Source organism: Trichomycterus rosablanca, chromosome 10, assembly GCF_030014385.1.
Source record: "Trichomycterus rosablanca isolate fTriRos1 chromosome 10, fTriRos1.hap1, whole genome shotgun sequence".
Taxonomy (NCBI): Eukaryota; Metazoa; Chordata; class Actinopteri; order Siluriformes; family Trichomycteridae; genus Trichomycterus; species Trichomycterus rosablanca.
In genome coordinates this window covers 35,969,238-35,989,614 of record NC_085997.1, presented here as the reverse complement: position 1 = coordinate 35,989,614, position 20,377 = coordinate 35,969,238, and the positions used below count along the sequence as shown (strand labels likewise).

General features: G+C 40.6%; 2 protein-coding genes across 2 annotated transcripts; both read right to left on the bottom strand.

The window, feature by feature from the left end:
• Positions 1–240: 240 nt before the first annotated feature.
• LOC134322001 (sesquipedalian-1-like) lies at positions 241–8,053 on the bottom strand. Its single transcript, XM_063003867.1, has 4 exons — positions 8,010–8,053; positions 5,273–5,445; positions 3,317–3,635; positions 241–1,266 (listed from the first exon to the last, which is right to left on the bottom strand). The coding sequence occupies exons 2-4, from the start codon at positions 5,351–5,353 to the stop codon at positions 899–901; spliced, it is 768 nt and encodes a 255-aa protein (XP_062859937.1). The 5' UTR covers positions 5,354–5,445; positions 8,010–8,053; the 3' UTR covers positions 241–898.
• A 2,885-nt stretch (positions 8,054–10,938) lies between these two features.
• Positions 10,939–19,497, bottom strand: LOC134321477 (zinc finger protein 420-like). Its single transcript, XM_063003248.1, has 4 exons — positions 19,363–19,497; positions 19,182–19,237; positions 14,629–14,828; positions 10,939–13,196 (listed from the first exon to the last, which is right to left on the bottom strand). Exons 2-4 carry the CDS (start codon positions 19,220–19,222, stop codon positions 12,355–12,357), a joined length of 1,083 nt encoding a protein of 360 aa, XP_062859318.1. The 5' UTR covers positions 19,223–19,237; positions 19,363–19,497; the 3' UTR covers positions 10,939–12,354.
• Positions 19,498–20,377: the final 880 nt, after the last annotated feature.

The window sequence follows — 20,377 nt, the reverse complement described above, 5'->3', positions numbered from 1 at the left end:
AATCACTTGATCTTCTCGGTGCCAAAACGTCTTTTAAGTGGTGAAAAGGAACGGCAACATTACAAAGTGGTAAATGCTTTACTGTCCCAACTTTTTTGGAATGTGTTGCAGGTCTGAAATACAGGAATGGATGTTTATTAATAAATGAAATGAAGTTGAGCAGATAAAACATGAAATATCTCAGGTTCATCCTGTCTGACATCAAATAAAAGTCAAAGTCAATGTAAGAAACTCTGTGTTTTTGTTTTATTTCCATTTTCCATGCTGTCCCAACTTTTTCTGATTTGGGCTTGTAATTGGATGTATATATGTTGACACCTGCACCTGCAAGAGAAATTCCTTGTACAATGTAGAGTTGCCTGATCGAGCTCTTTAGGCTCTGATGGGGGCAGAATTGATGATTCCGGTAGGGTAGGCTGTTTATGAACGCTGCTGCAGTTGCAGACGTATTAGTGCGCTTAAATTTAAAAACCCTCCTTTCTAGTGAAACCATTAAAAATCTTTCATTCAGATAAACTGACCACTGCTGAGAGGTGTGTTGGTGGGTCTTTAAGAAAAGAGTGAGCAGTATGTTGGCCTGTGCTTGTTTTTTACATTTTATTTGATTGATTGATCATCGATGTACTTCTGGTAAAAAACAACACTTAAACAAAACACAGGCGGGTGCAATTACTTTTTCACAAGGGTTATATAGGAGTTGGCTGACTTAGTTCTTTAAATGAAATAAAGTCTCATGAAACATCGAGAGTTTTGTTTAGTGATCTGAAATCTTTCAGTGCAACAAAAATGCAGAAACAGAGCAAATCAGAAAGGGGACGAATATCTTCTCTACAACACGTCATAAATATAAAGACTAGATCAGCGCTACACATACAGAACCAGCGCTACCACGCCCCGCTCATCCCAGATCGATCAGATCCTCCACCGTCGGCGTGTTCTCCGCTCTCCTCCTCCGCCATTCAGCCACCATTTGTCTCACCTCCTGCCCGAAGTGCTCGTGCATTTGGCTGAAGTCCTCCAGAGGCTCCGCCCACTCCCCGGGTTGCGGGGTCGGGTTGTGGGCGTGGCGTCTGAGCCGGGGTATGGGCGACCGTCTGCCCATCTGCCTGCCGACGGGAGGCGAGGCCAGAAGCTCCCGGTTAGTGTCGGACTGCGTGTAGAAGACCGAGCTTGTACCTGGACATTTCTGAGCACTCTGGACGTGATGGACGGTGTCTGTGGATGACAAGCGGTCCACCGGGTCGACTCCAGCTCTCACGGCTGCGTCTAGAAAAATAAAACACATCATCGCTGTTTCAAAATTTAAAAAGCAGCGACAGTGGTAGATTTGATTATTATTTTATTTTTCCTATTTATTGATGCATTTTCTCCCAATGTAGCGTAGCCAATTAGTCTTCCGCTGCTGTGGATCCCACCTGTGTTAGAGGAGGGTATATTCGCCTGTCTCTCGACCCCTTCTTTTTTGCTCGTGCTTCGGTGGATTCACACATGAGGTTCCTTCACTTCTGCACAGGTACCTCGGGCTACTAACCAGGGTCCTTGCACAGCGTTTGAAGACCCTGCCCACTTAGTCCGGTCTCTTCTCACCCAACAGACTCGGTGGCCAATTTTGTCTGCCGCAGACACTGCCAACCGGGGAGTTCAGAATCTCAGCACTGGTGTGCTAGCGGAATTTTGCTTCTAATTATTGACTTTGTTTTAACAGGTGTATAAAATCACTTATATCAAATAAATTATAAACTTCCAACAGTTTGCGGAAGGCCCTGTCCTGTTCCTGCATGACTGTGCCATTGACCTCAGTCTCAGTAAGCACCTCTGGGATGAACTGTAACCCTGACTGTGAGTGAAGCTTTCTTAGTCAAACTGAAAACAAACCTTACAAATTTTTTTTATTAAACGGGTACAAATTCCCACAGGAATCTTGTGGAAAACCTTGCATTAAGAGTGGACGCTGTTATGGTTTTAAATGGGCTGTCCAACAAGCTCACAGTGAAGTGTCCACATACTTTTGTCCATACAGTGTATATACAAAATTTTCTTCTGTCAAGAAGCAGAATGCAAACAGACCCAAAGACAAAATGTAAAGCTTATAAGAGATCACATGATTCTCTAAAAATGCTTTTATTATACACTAAAATGTTTTTGGACTAATCTGGCTTTGACTAGGGTGACCATACGTCCTCTTTTTCCTGGACATGTCCTCTTTTTTGGACCTAAAAAAATGCCAAAATCATCAAAATCGTTTGGGATTCGGCTTTTGTAGTCTGCACTCGCTATTCTTTGTGTGTTTTTGCTTTGATTTCACCTTCCTCTTTAGGTCCCGCTTTCTCGCACTTCTCTTAGAAATGCTAAAGCGCAAATATTCACCAATCAGGCGTAACATTATGACCACCTTCCTAATATTGTGTTGGTCCCCCTTTTGCTGCCCCACAAGCAACAAACTGTGCTGCTCTGTGTATTCTGACACCTTTCTATCAGAACCAGCATTAACTTCTTCAGCAGTTTGAGCTACAGCCTTCGCTCCCCACGTGCATCAATGATTCTTGGCCGCCCATGACCCTGCCGGTTTACCACTGTTCCTTCCTTGGACCACTTTTGATAGATACTGACCACTGCAGACTGGGACACACCCCACAAGAGCTGCAGTTTTGGAGATGCTCTGACCCAGTCGTCTAGCCATCACAATCCATTTTTCCTGCTTCTAACATCAACTTTGAGGATAAAATGTTCACGTGCTGCCTAATATAATATATCCCCCCCACTAACAGGTGCCGTGATGAAGAGATAATCAGTGTTATTCACTTCACCTGTCAGTGACTATAATGTTATGCCTGATCGGTGTAAAATTTACAGACAAATTACAGAAAAAAATCTGCGTCTTTGTCTTGGTCAAAATCATTGAGAAGCAGAATGCACGACCTGCAAGGTGTCAAATAAAGGTGCCAGTTCAGCAAAACACAGAACTGCAGCTAAAGAAGAGAGTTGGTCAGGTAAAGAGCTGATAGAACAGAAGATGTTACTGCTGCAGAGGGAGTTTTTGCATTTTACACCACGAAGCATCACAACAGCTACAGATCACTGGACTGCAGCACGTCTGCCTTGTTAAAACGTCTCACCCTCATTCTGAAACAGCATAAACATTTCCAAATGCGCTTACCAAGATAGAGGTTATTGTCAACGCCCCCCCCAAAAAATCAAACCCCCACACAGTGCAGGTGTCAGTTTGCCCAATGCTGCCATCTTACCACAAGTGTCCTCTCCTTATATGCTCACCCGAGCTTTGACCGACACTAGAAAGGTTCAGAAGTGGACGTACCGAGGTATTGTTGGTGCAGGTCTTGGACGAGCAGGGCTAGGAAGCCGTGGTGGGCCGAGTGTAAAGCTTTGACCCAGCTCTCCTGACTCGCCTGGTCCTCGGCCGCGAACTTGTACGTCCGCAGGTCGGCCGCTTCCTCCGAGTCACTGTAGAAAGAAATGGAGAAGGCGAAATCCTCGTCGGAGTCGCAGAGCTGGACGGTGCAGCGTTCCAGTACGATGACGCCCAGGACCTCGCGCTCGCTCCGGCGCTCCCGGTAGAACAGCAGGTTTCCCTTCAGGGTGAACCAGCGCTTCTGGTACGATTTATTCACCTCACCCTGCAAAACAAAATACACCATGCGGATTTTCACCATGAGGTTCCTCCACTACTTGTCCTGGAGCCTTGACCAGACAGCAGAAATCACTATCCAAACCCTATCCAACCTTCCTCTACTTAGACACGGCCGATTGTATCTGTTGAGCGCCTGGCCAGGTTGAAAGTACCAATTAAAAGTGGGCGGCACGGTGGCTAAGTGGGTAGCACTGTCGCCTCACAGCAAGAAGGCCCTGGGTTCAATCCCCAGGTTGGGCGGTCCGGGTCCTTTCTGTGTGGAGTTTGCATGTTCTCCCTGTGTCTGCGTGGGTTTACTCCGGGTGCTCCGGTTTCCTCCCACAGTCCAAAGACGTGCAAGTGAGGTGAATTGGAGACACTAAATTATCCATGACTGTGTACGATATAAACTTGTGAACTGATGAACCTTGTGTAATGAGTAACTACCGTTCCTGTCATGAATGTAACCAAAGTGTAAAACATGACGTTAAAATCCTAATAAACAAACAAACAAACAAACAAACAATCATAAAAGTACTTCTGAAACCTTGAGTGTTTGATGTCAAAACACTTTATTTTTGTCTCATCCAATTATTGAAACGTGCCGATAAAAATTCAGGTAACGTCTTGCCAACTCTAGGAGTATATAAATAAAAGTTATGTAGTAATTATAATGGTGGTGATAGTGAAATTGGTGAAATAAATAAATAAATTATTTTTAAAAATGTATAAAAAATTAATAATAAAAATATTTTTTTTTTTGCTATTTTATTTATGCATTTTTCTCCTCTTTTATCCCAGTTTAGTGTAGTCAATTCATCTTCCACTGCTGGAGACTCCGGTCGTGTCCAAGGAGGGTATTTCTGCCTGTCTCACGCTCCCTCCAACACATGCACAGTACACCAACCCTTCTTACTTCACCACACATTCGGTAAATTTGAGCATGAGGCCAGTATTTGCGCGTGGAGAGTCACACACTGATCTCCGGGCTCCTCCACTTCCTGTACAGGGCTACTAACCAGGTTCCTTACACAGAGTCATAGACCCCGCCCACTTTTGTCAGGTCTTTTTGCCCACCCGGCAGAGTTTAAATAGCCAATTTTGTCTGTTGCAGACATTGCCAATGATGCACGCTAGAGGGAGCCCAGCCAATTGGTAGCAGAGATGAGGTTCAAACTCGGGAGTTCAGAATCTCGGCGCTGGTGTGCTAGCGGATTATCCTGCAGCGCCACCTGGGCGCCCAATAATAAAATTTTTAATAATGATAAAATGTTAATTTCCTATTATTAACATCAATATTTTATTCTTAATATTCTTAATACCACTGCTTTCACATCATCATCACATAAAAATGTTCTTCCCCTTAAAGCTTCCTTGGGGTCCAAAAAGGTGAAAATCAGACTCTCAGTCTCTCAGACACGACAGATTACTCCTCCTCCACCCTCACCGCTTATAACCAAAATATCAAAGTGCAGAAACTATTGATCCCTTGTATTATTTAATTATTTATATTATTATTAATATTTACAGGCACAATACAACGACTATAGACTTTATTTTACAGTGGAATGAATGGGAAGCACATGTATTTTGACCAGGGGTGTGAGAACTTTTGCATCAGACCACATGTGTATGTGCTGTTACCTTTTTGTAGAGGTAACCTTCTTTATCAGGTGCACCAGAGGAGACGAGGTAATGCTGCAGAATTTTACCATGGATCTTCATCACTGGGTCACATCAAGTTCACACCAGCACCGCACCATGTGTGTGTGTGTGTGTGTGTGTGTGTGTGTGTGTGTGTGTGTGTCTGAAAAAACCTGGAGAGACATAAACAACAACATCGGATTTATAAACACACTGATCACTGCTCACTTTATTGTGTTGTAGGTTTGATTTTTACACGTCTTTTACTCATCTACGATTTAAATTGGTCTGAATTTTACACCACAAAAACCTGCCATTGGTACTGGACTAAAAGTCAGACAGTTGCCGGTTCAAGCCCCACCGCCACCAGGTTGCCACTGTTGGGCCCCTGAGCTAGGCCCTTAACCCTAAATTGCTTAAAATCGTGTTCAATCATAATTGTAAGTCACTTTGGATAAAAGTGTCACTTTGGATAAAAGTGTTATGATGTTTATAAAGATCTAGTATTATACAGTATTTATAAATATTCACAGGTATTTATGATGTTTATAAAGATCTAGTATTATATTTTATTTATAAATATTTACAGGTGTTTATGGTGTTTATAAAGATGTAGTATTATATAGTATTTATAAATATGTACAGGTGTTTATGATGTTTATAAAGATCTAGTATTATACAGTATTTATAAATATTTACAGGTGTTTATGGCGTTTATAAAGATCTAGTATTATACAGTATTTATAAATATTCACAGGTATTTATGATGTTTATAAAGATCTAGTATTATATTTTATTTATAAATATTTACAGGTGTTTATGGTGTTTATAAAGATGTAGTATTATATAGTATTTATAAATATGTACAGGTGTTTATGATGTTTATAAAGATCTAGTATTATACAGTATTTATAAATATTTACAGGTGTTTATGATGTTTATAAAGATCTAGTATTATATTTTATTTATAAATATTTACAGGTATTTATGATGTTTATAAAGATCTAGTATTATATTTTATTTATAAATATTTACAGGTATTTATGATGTTTATAAAGATCTAGTATTATAGAGTATTTATAAATATTTACAGGTATTTATGATGTTTATAAAGATCTATTTTATTTATAAAAATTTACAGGTATTTATGATGTTTATAAAGATCTAGTATTATATAGTATTTATAAATATTTACAGGTATTTATGATGTTTATAAAGATCTAGTGTTATAGAGTATTTATAAATATTTACAGGTATTTATGATGTTTATAAAGATGTAGTATTATACAGTATTTATAAATATTTACAGGTGTTTATGGTGTTTATAAAGATCTAGTATTATACAGTATTTATAAATATTTACAGGTGTTTATGGCGTTTATAAAGATCTAGTATTATACAGTATTTATAAATATTTACAGGTGTTTATGGCGTTTATAAAGATCTAGTATTATACAGTATTTATAAATATTTACAGGTGTTTATGGTGTTTATAAAGATCTAGTATTATACAGTATTTAAAAATATTTACAGGTGTTTATGGCGTTTATAAAGATCTAGTATTATACAGTATTTATAAATATTTACAGGTGTTTATGGCGTTTATAAAGATGTAGTATTATAGTATTTATAAACATTTACAGGTGTTTATGGTGTTTATAAAGATCTAGTATTATACAGTATTTATAAATATTTACAGGTGTTTATGGTGTTTATAAAGATCTAGTATTATACAGTATTTAAAAATATTTACAGGTGTTTATGGCGTTTATAAAGATCTAGTATTATACAGTATTTATAAATATTTACAGGTGTTTATGGTGTTTATAAAGATCTAGTATTATACAGTATTTAAAAATATTTACAGGTGTTTATGGCGTTTATAAAGATCTAGTATTATACAGTATTTAAAAATATTTACAGGTGTTTATGGCGTTTATAAAGATCTAGTATTATACAGTATTTATAAATATTTACAGGTGTTTATGGTGTTTATAAAGATGTAGTATTATACAGTATTTATAAATATTTACAGGTGTTTATGGTGTTTATAAAGATGTAGTATTATACAGTATTTATAAATATTTACAGGTGTTTATGGTGTTTATAAAGATCTAGTGTTATAGAGTATTTATAAATACTTACAGGTGTTTATGGTGTTTATACAGATGTAGTATTATACAGTATTTATAAATATTTACAGGTGTTTATGGTGTTTATAAAGATCTAGTGTTATAGAGTATTTATAAATACTTACAGGTGTTTATGGTGTTTATACAGATGTAGTATTATACAGTATTTATAAATATTTACAGGTGTTTATGGTGTTTATAAAGATCTAGTATTATACAGTATTTATAAATATTTACAGGTGTTTATGATGTTTATAAGATCTAATATTTTAAGGTATTTATAAATATTTACACGCGCCATAAATAACAACAAATCCTGACCTGTGTAAACATGTTAGTATTGAATAAACACACCGCGGTATGTAAACACTCACTAAAACTTAACAACATGAATATAATCATGAATATAAAGACATGTATATAATTTAAACAGATAAAACAGCAGTTAAACCGATACTGAATGGTTTCTGATTCAGACCGCGGTAAGAGACACTTTGATTATCAGATCATGACAGGACAGGTTTTGTAAATTGTACCATAAAATCTGGTGTTATAATAAATATAAAGTTTAGCAGAGTTTTAAAACCGTTGTGTTTATAACTTACCGTGTAAAAGTTCAATCCACACCAGCCCGAGTCCAACTTTCACTTCCGTAAACTGTTCCGGAACCACGCCCACCACGACCCCCCACAGTCTGAGTAAGTAAGGGTGTAAATAAGGGAGTGAATGAGTAAGTAAATAAGTGAGTAAATGAATAAGTGAGTGAATAAATCAGTATATAAGCAATTCAATAAGTAAATAAATAAATGAATAAGTGACTACATGATCAAGTGAATGTGTGAATGAATGTGTGAGTGTGTAAATAAGTAGTGAGTGAATAAGTAAGTAAATAAGTGAATAAATGAGGGAGTAAATAAGTGAGTGAATGAGGGAGTAAATAAGTGAGTGAATGTGTGAATGAATGTGTGAGTTAAGTGTGTAAATGAGTAGTGAGTGAATAAGTCAGAGAATAAGTGAGTGAATTAATGTGTGAGTAAATAAGTGAGTGAATGAAGGAGTAAATAAGTGAGTGAGTGAATAAGTAAGTAAATGAGTAAATAAGTGAGTAAATAAGTGAGTAAATAAGTGAGTGAATAAGTAAGTAAATAAGTGAGTAAATAAGTGAGTAAATAAGTGAGTGAATAAGTGAATAAATGAGCGAGTAAATGCATGAGTAAATAAATAAATGAGTAAATAAGTGAGTAAATTAATTAATGAATTAGTAAATAAGTTAGTGAATAAGTAAGTGAGTGAATGAGGAAGTAAATGAGCGAGTAAATGAGTGAATAAGTGAATGAATGTGTGAGTGAGAGCAGGATGAATTCATTACTGTAGATAAATGAATGAATGAATAATGAGTTATTGAGTAAATGCATGAGTGAATAAGTGAATTTATTTATTTATTCAGATATATTCTACTTTACTGTAATGTCATATAATGTAGATTAGTTGTTAGTTTATTATTTGTGTAAAGGTTGCAGGAAGAGACGAGTCTGAGGGTTTATCTGATCTGCACTGAAAGAAAACGAGGAAGTTCAGTTATTTTAATCAGCTCGACCCGAGTCCGTTTATTTTTACTGAGAGGAAATAAAAACTTAAGGTGACAGAGAGTCCGTTCATTGGTTAGTGCAGCTTCTACTTGGTCGTTTGTCACAATTTTATGGACACACTGCTTCAACAACAAAAACCTGGCAACACAAAATCCCCGATTACTCTGGGCCACACCCCTCCCAGTAATTAAGTTCAGGTGTTTCAGTTACACGTACTGCTAACAGGTATTAATGACATTAAAAATCACTGGCTTCAGCTTTGTAAACATGGACGGTTCTTTCAAGTTCCAGTATGACTGTCCAACAAAGGGAGCTCAAAGAATGGAGCTTCATAAGACATGATTGAGGAGTTTGGTGTGGAGGACCTCAACCCCACTGAATACCTTTGGGATGAATTGGAATGTTGAACTACCTGTGAGACAGGTCTTCCCATCCAACAACACCGTACAAATAGAGTCGACCCTTGAGTTACGAACGGTTTACCATATAAACATTTCGCGTTATGAGCAATCTTTTTCAACTTAATGTACGAAGAAATTTCGGTTTACGAACAGAAATTCGTGAAACGCGTGACGTCACGAACAAGTTCACTCCGAGCGTCCCTCTCTCTCTCTCTCTATATATATATATATACAATGAGCGAACATTCGGACAGCGGACGGTGTTTTTCCGGTGTTTTCTTTATATTTTGAAAAAATTCTATATTAAAATGTAGCCAAAGAAGGTGCAGAGGAAGCGTAGTGGTGAGAAAATGAAAAAATTACTATTCGTTGTTGTATAATTATTCCTGCCAGTAGGTGTCACTGTGTATCAGACAGAGGGGACAGTGAAGTATTCTTTCTTTCGTGAAATTACACCTACGAAATACAACACTACTGAAATAAAGAAGGAAATAATAGAGAAATATGAGATTGTTGTTTCTGTTAGATACATTTTATAAAAAAAGAAGGAAATGTATTATGGTGTATGATACAGCACACGTACTGTACTGAAATGTGATGTGTGTGTTTATGTACAGTACTACTTTGTGTATTGTTGTTTATTATTGTTTATTACAGGAATGTCTATTCTACGTATAATGTACGATTTAATGGAAAACATACTTGTATATATAACAAAAAAGAGAGGTTAGGTGGGGGGGGGGGGGTTTGGGAGGTCTGGCACGGATTAATTATATTTACATTATTTCTTATGGGAAAAATAGGTTTAACTAACGAACATTTTGACTTAAGAACAGCCCTTCAGAACCAATTAAATTCGTAAGTCAAGGGTCTACTGTATTCATTTATCTGAACTGACACGTTCTAACTGAACTATCTCATGAAACATGATGGCTGGGCGACTCCATATTAAAGCTGATGGATTTTAAATACAATGTCCAACAAGCTGGTGAAGTATCTACGAATGCAGTGCAGCTCAGCGTTGTGTACGGAGAGACACACCCTGACAGCACTCTTTTCTCGTCTCTGTGCAGGCGCCATCAATCAGCCAGCAGAGGTCGTAATTGCATCAGTTATGAGACAGAGACCCTATCCGGCTTAATACCACCCTTATCTGAACAACGCTCAGCCTTAGCCAGCAGGCAGAGCCGAGACCTGATACGATGTATTCGAGATTCCAGCGTGTGTTTTTACCGATGCGCCACCTGAGCGGCCCATACCAACAAGCGTCTCTCAGACACGACCGATTACTCCTCCTCTCATTCCTCACCGCTTATAATCAAAATATAAAAGTGAGGAAACTTTTTAAAGATCCCTCATACATTGTACATCGGTCACCCACAACATCTCATGCTAATCACATAAATGTCCCCAAACTTTTCCTCACACCCAAATCTCAGCACCGAAATGCAGTCAGTTATCAAACTGACCACAATTAGTTACTTTAATCAGTTCTAACGATGTGTAGTAACGCACCCTAAAATCCAACACAAATAAACTCAAAATCACCTGATCAACATGTTACTTTTATTAGGAAGTGACTTTATTAGATAAACAAAATACTGACTATACTCTTCCTCCAGTGCAGAGACCTGGGTTCGAGTCTCTGTGGTGGCACCAGCGCGGTCGGCCACCCTGCAGACACAAATAACCAGGTCCGGAGAATGAAGCGACTCCTACTGCCCTCGCTGTCTGGTGAAAAGAAGCGGTTGGAGGCTGCACAGGTGGTGGAGGAGGAGCATGGGTGTCTTACACAAGGCGGAGGTCTCAAGTGCAATGTGGAATCGGATATGACTAAAAAAAAGTAAAGTGTTCTGGTAATGCAGCAAATCAAAAGTATTTGGTCAGGTTGCATTTACACTGTATAAAAAGCTACTCAAAAACTGTAATCAACAAACATAGTCCACAAACATTCGCAAATTAGCGTTTATAAAAAGGTCAGTTTATCGAATACGTGTGTTTACGTACAGAATGAATCAATGACTGACTGAGTTTTTCCAAAGATCTGTGTCCTCTTAACCCATCATTAGTGGTTACGGTTGAGTTTTGTCAGTGTCCATATAAATACGGCTGGATTGACTGCTTTAATTTGAATGGTACATGGAACAGTGGTCTCTTTGCCAAGTTTGTTCGCCAGACAGCCCAAACCTTCACCTTGTGGCGAATGTTGGTCGGATTATATCCAAGAACCAGCAAACAGGAACGAATGAATGAATGAAAAGCTACTTAAACCCAGAGCTCATCGTCCACAGTCAAGCAAGCTTTACACAGTCATGAGCTTAGAAGCAACCGGGCAAACGAGAAGCTCCTTGAAGATCCACTAAAGTCGTTGCTGACCAGTGACCACACTGATGAAGATCAGAAGAGCAGGAGCTTATTTCTTCCACAGCAGCCTCTAAGTCTACAGAGAAAAAAAGAGCTTGCTTGACTGTGGACAGTGTCCAGCAATGTTCATTCATTCATTCATTGTCTTATCCGCTTATCCAATTAGGGTCGCAGTGGGGTGCCGGAGCCTACCCAGCTTTTCAATGGGCGCAAGGCACACAGTAACACCCTGGACGGGACGCCAGTCTATCACAGGGCAGACACACACACACACACACACACACACACACACACACACAGACACACACACACATTCACTTATAGGGCAACTCAGTGTCTCCAATTAACCTGACTGCATGTTTTTGGACTGTGGGAGGAAACAGGAGCTCCAGAAGGAATCCCATACAGACACGCGGAGAACATGCAAACTCCACTCAAAATTTCCTCTCAGCATAGGATGACAGTCTGGGTTTTATATAAGACCTTGGCAAATAGGCCACTGTTCCATGTACTTTGGATTGATTTTAGGAGGCCGTGCTACAAGGTTTAATGACATTCTAGAACGTTCTACAGTCACAGAAAACGAACCGGCTGGATCAGATCAGCTGGCTATTCCACGAGTCTCCCTCCACTAGTCGGAACAGCCTCTCTCCCATGTGGATCTTCTGGTGCCGTTTGAGGTTCTCGCCCCGGCTGAAGCTCTTGCCGCACACCACGCAGCAGTACGGCTTCTCGCCCGTGTGAACGCGCTTGTGCTTCTTCAGATCTCCGCCCTGGGTGAAGCCTCGGCCGCAGACCACGCAGCGGTACGGCTTCTCCCCGGTGTGACAGCGCTGGTGCGTCCGCAGGTTCCCGATGCGGCTGAAGCTCTTCCCACAGACGAGGCAGATGTGGTTCTCCTCCGCCTCCTGACTCTGCTGCTGTCTGAGGAATCCCGACGCCACACCCCATCCGCTTCCCGGGGACCTGCTGAGCGCAGTGGGGTTCGACCGGGCGTACAGGTTGGTGTCGACGTCCCCCTGCCTGGCTGGTTGGTTTGTTAGGGTGCTTGGGATGGTAACCACTCCTTGTGGGATCGGATGTGCTTCCTGCTGCTGCTGTTGTTGTGGAAGTGGAGGTGGTTGTTGCTGTCTGGACGAGCACTCGGGGGTAACGGGTTCTGTTTTGACGTCCAGGTTTGCTGTACGGGTTGCAGCTGAAGTATCTGAATCCGCACCCTGTACTCGATCAGGTTTTGGAGGAAACGCAGCAGCGAGCGTCACCGCAACCTTCAGGTCACACATCTCCTCCTCTTCCTCATCGGGTTTGACAGGCGGACGGTCGGTCTGAACCTCGGCGGATTCCAGACTCAAACAGGGGACGTCCTGGGGTTCGGGCGTCGGCGCGGGCTGAGAGGACGGACGACCGGCGGACAGGGAGACAGAGGCGAGGCTGGATACTGCAAGATAAAGAAAACAAATCACGTAACTGATACTGAAAACCTGGTGAGCTGCCTCGCTGCCTACTGCCTCCCTGATCAGCTGCCTCAGTACAGAGGATTCTAATAAGACATGGAACTTATAAGGCAGATTATTTAGACGCACAGTTTTAGCTTACTAAGCTAACACAGGTAGCCTCAGGAGATTCAAACCAACAGGCTGAGGCGGCACAACCCGCTAGCACGCCAGCTAACGCCTCCCTCCGTGTACCGAAAACGGTTAAACTGTCCCAGACGAGCCCGAATTTACAAATAAACGACACTTGTATAATTACACCTTTATACAGATTAAACATCAGTAAGAATTTATTTACATGTGAACAGAACTCCGTTGGTTGCTCCGCATTATATTCGTCCACTATGTTTGTCATTTTTTGTGAGAAAAGTCGTGCCGCACTGAATGCTGGGATTGCCTCCAGAGCTGAGGAAGTGTCGGACGCTCCCTCGTTATTCAGTCAGATCATCACTCAGAATCAAGGCGTCTCAGTAGGAGCATTTTAAGGGATTTAGGAATTTAGACACGCCCTCTTCTCGGGAGTGTAGGATGATGTAAAATGCGTCTGTGTAGAGAGATCACGTGTCCAAAATAGACCGTGTCCATTTTGCTCAGAATGCTCTTCACAAGATTTTGGAATGTGTCTGTAGGAATGTGTGTCCATTCAGTCAAATTAGCAGTTGTGAGATCTGACACTAATGTTAGACGAGAGCTCGTAATCGATGTTCCAATTCTTCCCAAAGGAGTCAGGACAACTACTTACACTGATCAGGCATAACATTATGAATCTTTTGCTGCCAAAACAGCCCTGCAACTGTGCTGCTCTGTGTATTCTGACACCTTTCTATCAGAACCAGCATTAACTTCTTCAGCACTTTGAGCTACAGCAGCTCGTCAGTAGCCTTCGCTCCCCATGTGCATCAATGAGCCTTGGCCGCCCATGACCCTGTCGCCGGTTTACCACTGTTCCTTCCTTGGACCACTTTTGATAGATACTGACCACTGCAGACCGGGACACGCCCCATAAGAGCTGCAGTTTTGGAGATGCTCTGACCCAGTCGTCTAGCCATCACAATTTGGTCCTCGTCAAACTCGCTCAGATCCTCACGCTCGCCCATTTTTCCTGCTTCTAACATCAACGTTGAGGATAAAATGTTCACTTGCTGCCTAATATAATATCCCCCCCCCCCACTAACAGGTGCCGTGATGAAGAGATAATCAGTGTTATTCACTTCACCTGTCAGTGCTCATAATGTTATGCCTAGTTGGTGTATAATAAAGCTCTAAAGCTCATGGTCTCTTTAAATGCCCAGTGGTTAGATGTCCACATACTTTTGGCCACATTGTGTTTGACTGACGCTTCTTAATATAAGATTCTCACTGCAGCTCTGATCTCACCTTCTCTCTCTTTCTCCAGTTTGTGCAGCGCGTCCTGTAACCTCAGACGCAGTCGGACGTTTTCCCGGTGAGTCCGAGCCGTTTTCTCCTGATACTCCGTCACCGTCTCCTTCACCGCCTCCAGCACCTCCTGCACCGCCGCCTCCAGCAGCTTCACCACTCGAGAGTTCAGACGCTCCAGCTTGGAAACGCTGCTGCTCCTTCAACAAGACAAGCAACAATTTACTGATGTTTTTATAACTTACTTCCACTTTGTAAAATCACAGGTGTCCAAACTTTAACATGAGGCCAAATATGCACCAATAAACCACTTTATCAACAACTAACAATGTAATCTATCATTCTAATCTAATCTAATCATTTGCACATGTACAGTACATTTAAATTCTTCTTCTGCATATCCCAGATTCTTTGGAAGCTGAATTCAGAGTGCAGGGTCAGCCACTGTAGGGTGACGCCCCTAAAGCCCAGACAGTTAAAAGCCTTGTTCAAGGGCCCAACAGTGGCTGCTTGGCAGATCTGGAATTTGAACCCACAATCCAACCCGAAGATGTACCCACTAGGCTACCACTGTCCCATATCTGCTGATCTACTGGGATTTTAAACACACACAAGTGATCTGAATACTTTTGTGAATAAAATATACAGATTTTGATGTTTCGCTTCATCATTCTGGGTGATTAAGTGTAGAGGAAGATGCTTAACATGGAAAAAATGCTTAATGTGGGTAAATGTACTGAAACGACCTAGGAACACCAAACTGATTTCAGTTACTACTATGATGAAGCTGTTGTCCAAAAGGAAAGTAATAATTTTTACATGAAGCATTTTTCTTTCCATTTACACCTTTTATTATAAAGAAAAAGCTTAACGTGGCTCAACCCTTGTGCTGACTTAAGGGTCAAAAATGACCCACCAATAGAATTTACAGCAGATTAAACCCCTAAATCTTATTTCAATCTTATCTGACTTTCATAGACCCTGTGCATCCAAAAATATGTAGACACCAGACCCTGAGCTTACTGGACCTTACATTCCGAAAAAAAACAAGTAGCAGCCTCCGTTTGGCTCTGAACGTTTTTCACAAGATTTTGGAATGTGCCTGTAGGAATGTGTGTCCATTCAGTTTGTTTGTTTGTTTATTAGGATTTTAACGTCATGTTTTACACTTTGGTTACATTAATGACAGGAACGGTAGTTACTCATTACACAAGATTCATATCGAACACAGTCGTGGACAATCTAGTGTCTCCAGTTCACCTCACTTGCACGTCTTTGGACTGTGGGAGGAAACCGGAGCACCCGGAGGAAACACACGCAGACACGGGGAGAACATGCAAACTCCACACAGAAAGGACCTGGACCGCCCCACCTGGGGATGGAACCCAGGACCTTCTTGCTGTGAGGCGACAGTGATACCCACCGAGCCACCGTGCCGGTCCATTCAGTTAAAATAACATTTGTGGGATCTGGCACTGATGTTAGACGAGAGCTCATAATCGATGTTCCAATTCTTCCCAAAGGTGTTCAATAGGATTAAAGTCCGGGCAACTCCTCATGGTAATGCTCATGGACACTTCGGATGCCCCGTGGTCAGACGTCCACATACTTTTGGCCATACTGTGTGAATAAAGCTTTTAAGGAAAAAGCTTAACCTGGTTGAACACTTGTGTTTTCTTAAGCTCACCAATATGATTTACAGCAGATAACAGATAAAACCCCCTAAATCTTATTTCAACCTTATTTGACTGCCCTAGAGTGACCTTAGATACTCACAAAGTTTGTTTCTTGATGCAAAATAAGTTTCAGTTTTAATATTTAACTAAGCCGCCGGTCATTCTGACCCTTAGGACAAGGGGGTATAGAGGATGTTAGGAATACACAAGGGTTATTGTACTAAAACAATGACCTGGAACAGCAGGTCATAAAAGAGAATGTAGAAGCTGTTCAGCCATGCTGGTGTCATTTAAAGCTTTAGGTAATGGTTAAACTAATGTAGGCTAAAGTGGGGGCCAATCTTATCCAACAGCACCAGTGTTTTGAGGTACCATTTCAGCAGTAGAGAGAATTTATGACCAGTAATAAGTGAGAGAAGTTTCCTCCTCTACAACATTAAGAAGATTCGACCATTTCTCTCCATGGAAGCCACCCAGATTCTGGTCCAGTCACTTGTAATCTCACGACTGGACTACTGCAACTCCCTCCTGGCAGGTGCTCCCATGTCCACTATTAAAATCTCACAACTCATCCAAAATGCAGCTTCTCGCCTGGTTTTTAACCAACCTAAACACTGCCACATCACCCCACTGCTGCCACATCATCACCCCACTGCTGCCACATCATCACTCCACTGCTGCCACATCACCCCACTGCTGCCACATCACCCCACTGCAGCCACATCATCACCCCACTGCTGTGTTCTCTTCACTGGCTTCCTGTAGCTGCACGCATTCAGGTTAAAACACTGATGCTTGCCTACAAAGCCAAAAATGGACCAGCCAAGCTACCTTTGAGGTCTAATCAAACCCCGCTCTGTACCACGCAAAGTCTAAGCCACTAGTCTCGCTCGACTTGATCCTCCACCCAGAACTTAAGGAAGACGAGCATCAGCATCAAGGCTCTTCTCTGTACTGGCACCCAAGTGGTGGAACGAGCTTCCCTTGTCTGCCCGAACATCTGAGTCTCGTGCTGTCCTCAAAAGATGATTAAACCCCTTCATCACCTCTTTACTAAACACTTAAGCTGACATGTACTAACTTACTCACCTACTTACTGATGCTCTTATTTATTTCTTGCATTAAAAAAACAAAAAACTTTGGTTCTACCTGGTTTCAGCAGATTTGTGTTTCTGGACTGTTGTTAACTTAAACTAGAGTAAGGTAATGTTCACTATGCACTTCTGTAAGTCACTCTGAATAAGAGCGTCTGCTAAATGCAGAATGTAAATGTACATATCTTAAGCTCACCAATATGATTTACAGCAGATTACACCCCCTAAATCTTTTTTGACGGCCCTAGAGTGACCTTGTTTCTTGATGCAAAATAGGTTAAGGTTTTAACATTTAACTAAGCCACGTTATTTTAGGTTTAGTGAAGGCAGGAAGAGTTCTTGTACTAAACAATGACCTGAAACAGCAGGTCAAAAAAAGAGCACGTAGAAGCTGTTTAGTAATGCTGGCATCATTTAAAGCTGTAAGTTTGTTTGTTCGTTTGTTTAATTCTTAACGCCATGTCAGCTGCTATGGCTATTATCATGGCTAGCTAATAGATTGTCTTTAAACATCAAAGTGGTTGGTTGATTTGATTTTTTTTTACTTGTGTGTATAGTGGTTAGAAGGGTGGCACGATGGCTCGGTGGGTAGCACTTGTCGCCTCACAGCAAGAAGGTCCTGGGTTCGATCCCCAGGTCCGGGTCCTTTCTGTGCAGAGTTTGCATGTTCTCCCTGTGTCGGTGTGGGTTTCCTCCGGTTTCCTCCCACAGTTCAAAAACATGCCACCAGGCTAATTGGAAACACTGAATTGTCCTATAGGTACCTGGCCGCTAGATGCACAAACCAGTGCATTGTAGTGCCAGTCCCAAGTCCGGATAAATAGGGAGGGTCGTGTCAGGAAGGGCATTCGGCGTAAAAACTGTGCCAAATCAATAACGCGGATCACGATCCGGCGAGAGCCGACCCCGCAACCGAACGGGACAAAGGCCGAGGAAGAAGAAGAAGTGTGTATAGTGGTTAGTGTTTTTTTCATGACTTATTTGGCGTTTTTAAGTGTGAGTGCTTCCATGAATTTAAGCTGCTTTTTTTTTCTTGGGGGGTTGTAGGCTGAGGTGAAACATTTCCTTGTAGTTGTTTGTATGGTAGAATTTTGTTCTGGTAGTGTTCATCTTTTGGCATGAATAGAGGACGTGTTTAATAGAAGTATTTGATCCACAAGTAAGTAGCAAGTAAGCAAGTAGGTATGGGTCAATTTGGTGTGTCCTATGCGGCGTCTCGTGTAGGTACTTTGTTCCCATCGTTTTTTGGGGTAATTAGCTCTATCCATTTTTACAGTAGGGTGGATCTGGTAGAGTTTGTTGGTGGTATGAGTTTCCCATTCGTTTTGCCAAGCTGCTGTGGTGTACGCTTTTATAATTGGTCTGAGATTGGATGGTGGGTAGGGTAGGGGCATTGTTGGAAACCTGTAAGTAATGGTTAAACTAATGTAGGCTGAGGAATGTAAACTGGGGGTTTGAGCAGTGGTACAACTGAGGTACAATTTCAGCAGTAGAGAGAATTTATGACCAGTAATAAATAAGAGAAGTTTGGCTCCCATTACATGTTTCAGACATTAAAAAAACCTGCTTATTATTATATATTCAATATCAAATCCACAAAACAATAATGTGCAAGTCAAGCGCCTGAATACATTCATAATCCACTACATAAATGTGTGTAAACAATTTTTACAAATGTGTCATTTGAAATAGTATTTTATTCAAATATAGTCATAATTAATTATATACAGTAAATAATAAAATAATAATAAAATGTGGTGAATATTTAACAAAACCTAATTACCGTGATTGTACATGATTTCTCCCCTGAATCGATGCAGACATCCCGCCTGGTGAAACCTAAATAATAATAATAATAATAATAATAATAATAATAAAACAATAATAATAACAATAACAATTTCAATAATAATAATAAACGAAAAAGCGCCGAAATACAAAACAGCAACAAAAACCAAACTTACTGAAATGAAACAGTCAGTCAACAGTTTTTAATAAAATAAATAAAATAAATTCTTACTTAAATTAAACAAATTTGGTTTAATTTAAAACTATATTTTTATATATTTTAAAGCCGCTAATAAAACACAGCAGGCTCCTTCACTGGGTTCCAATGGCGCAAAGCATTTCAAAATAAAAGTCGCTAAAACATTTGTACATTTTTAATGAATTACTCTTTGTAATCGTTGTTATATATATTTTTATTTATTTATTCATCTTCAATTTAAATTCAAGGGCTGTTAATGGTCCAGATAAAAAAAAACACTGGACAGGATTCACTCGTTTTAGTCAACTCATTCCCACGGAATAGAAATTTAAAGCCGCTAATAAAACACAACAGGATCCTTCACTGACTTACAATAGAGCACTGCATTTCAAAATAAAAGTATCTTACACAATTTCGGTAATTTCTGTAACATTTGTATATATATACAGGGGTTGGACAAAATAACTGAAACACCTGTCATTTTAGTGTGGGAGGTTTCATGGCTAAATTGGACCAGTCTGGTGGCCAATCTTCATTAATTGCACATTGCACCAGTAAGAGCAGAGTGTGAAGGTTCAATTAGCAGGGTAAGAGCACAGTTTTGCTCAAAATATTGCAATGCACACAACATTATGGGTGACATACCAGAGTTCAAAAGAGGACAAATTGTTGGTGCACGTCTTGCTGGCGCATCTGTGACCAAGACAGCAAGTCTTTGTGATGTATCAAGAGCCACGGTATCCAGGGTAATGTCAGCATACCACCAAGAAGGACAAACCACATCCAACAGGATTAACTGTGGACGCAAGAGGAAGCTGTCTGAAAGGGATGTTCGGGTGCTAACCCGGATTGTATCCAAAAAACATAAAACCACGACTGCCCAAATCACGGCAGAATTAAATGTGCACCTCAACTCTCCTGTTTCCACCAGAACTGTCCGTCGGGAGCTCCACAGGGTCAATATACACGGCCGGGCTGCTATAGCCAAACCT

What these genes read in the sequence shown, in the direction of transcription:
- LOC134322001 (XM_063003867.1), bottom strand. Translation starts at nt 5,353, where the DNA reads ATGAAGATCCATGGTAAAATTCTGCAGCATTACCTCGTCTCCTCTGGT. An exon ending in AAGGTTACCTCTACAAAAAG is followed by an intron (nt 3,636 to 5,272) that starts GTAACAGCACAT and finishes TTTGTTTTGCAG; the next exon opens with GGTGAGGTGAATAAATCGTA. An exon ending in CCTGCACCAACAATACCTCG is followed by an intron (nt 1,267 to 3,316) that starts GTACGTCCACTT and finishes TTATTTTTCTAG; the next exon opens with ACGCAGCCGTGAGAGCTGGA.
- LOC134321477 (XM_063003248.1), bottom strand. Translation starts at nt 19,222, where the DNA reads ATGTCTGCATCGATTCAGGGGAGAAATCATGTACAATCACG. An exon ending in AGAAATCATGTACAATCACG is followed by an intron (nt 14,829 to 19,181) that starts GTAATTAGGTTT and finishes GTCTTGTTGAAG; the next exon opens with GAGCAGCAGCGTTTCCAAGC. An exon ending in ACTGGAGAAAGAGAGAGAAG is followed by an intron (nt 13,197 to 14,628) that starts GTGAGATCAGAG and finishes TTTATCTTGCAG; the next exon opens with TATCCAGCCTCGCCTCTGTC.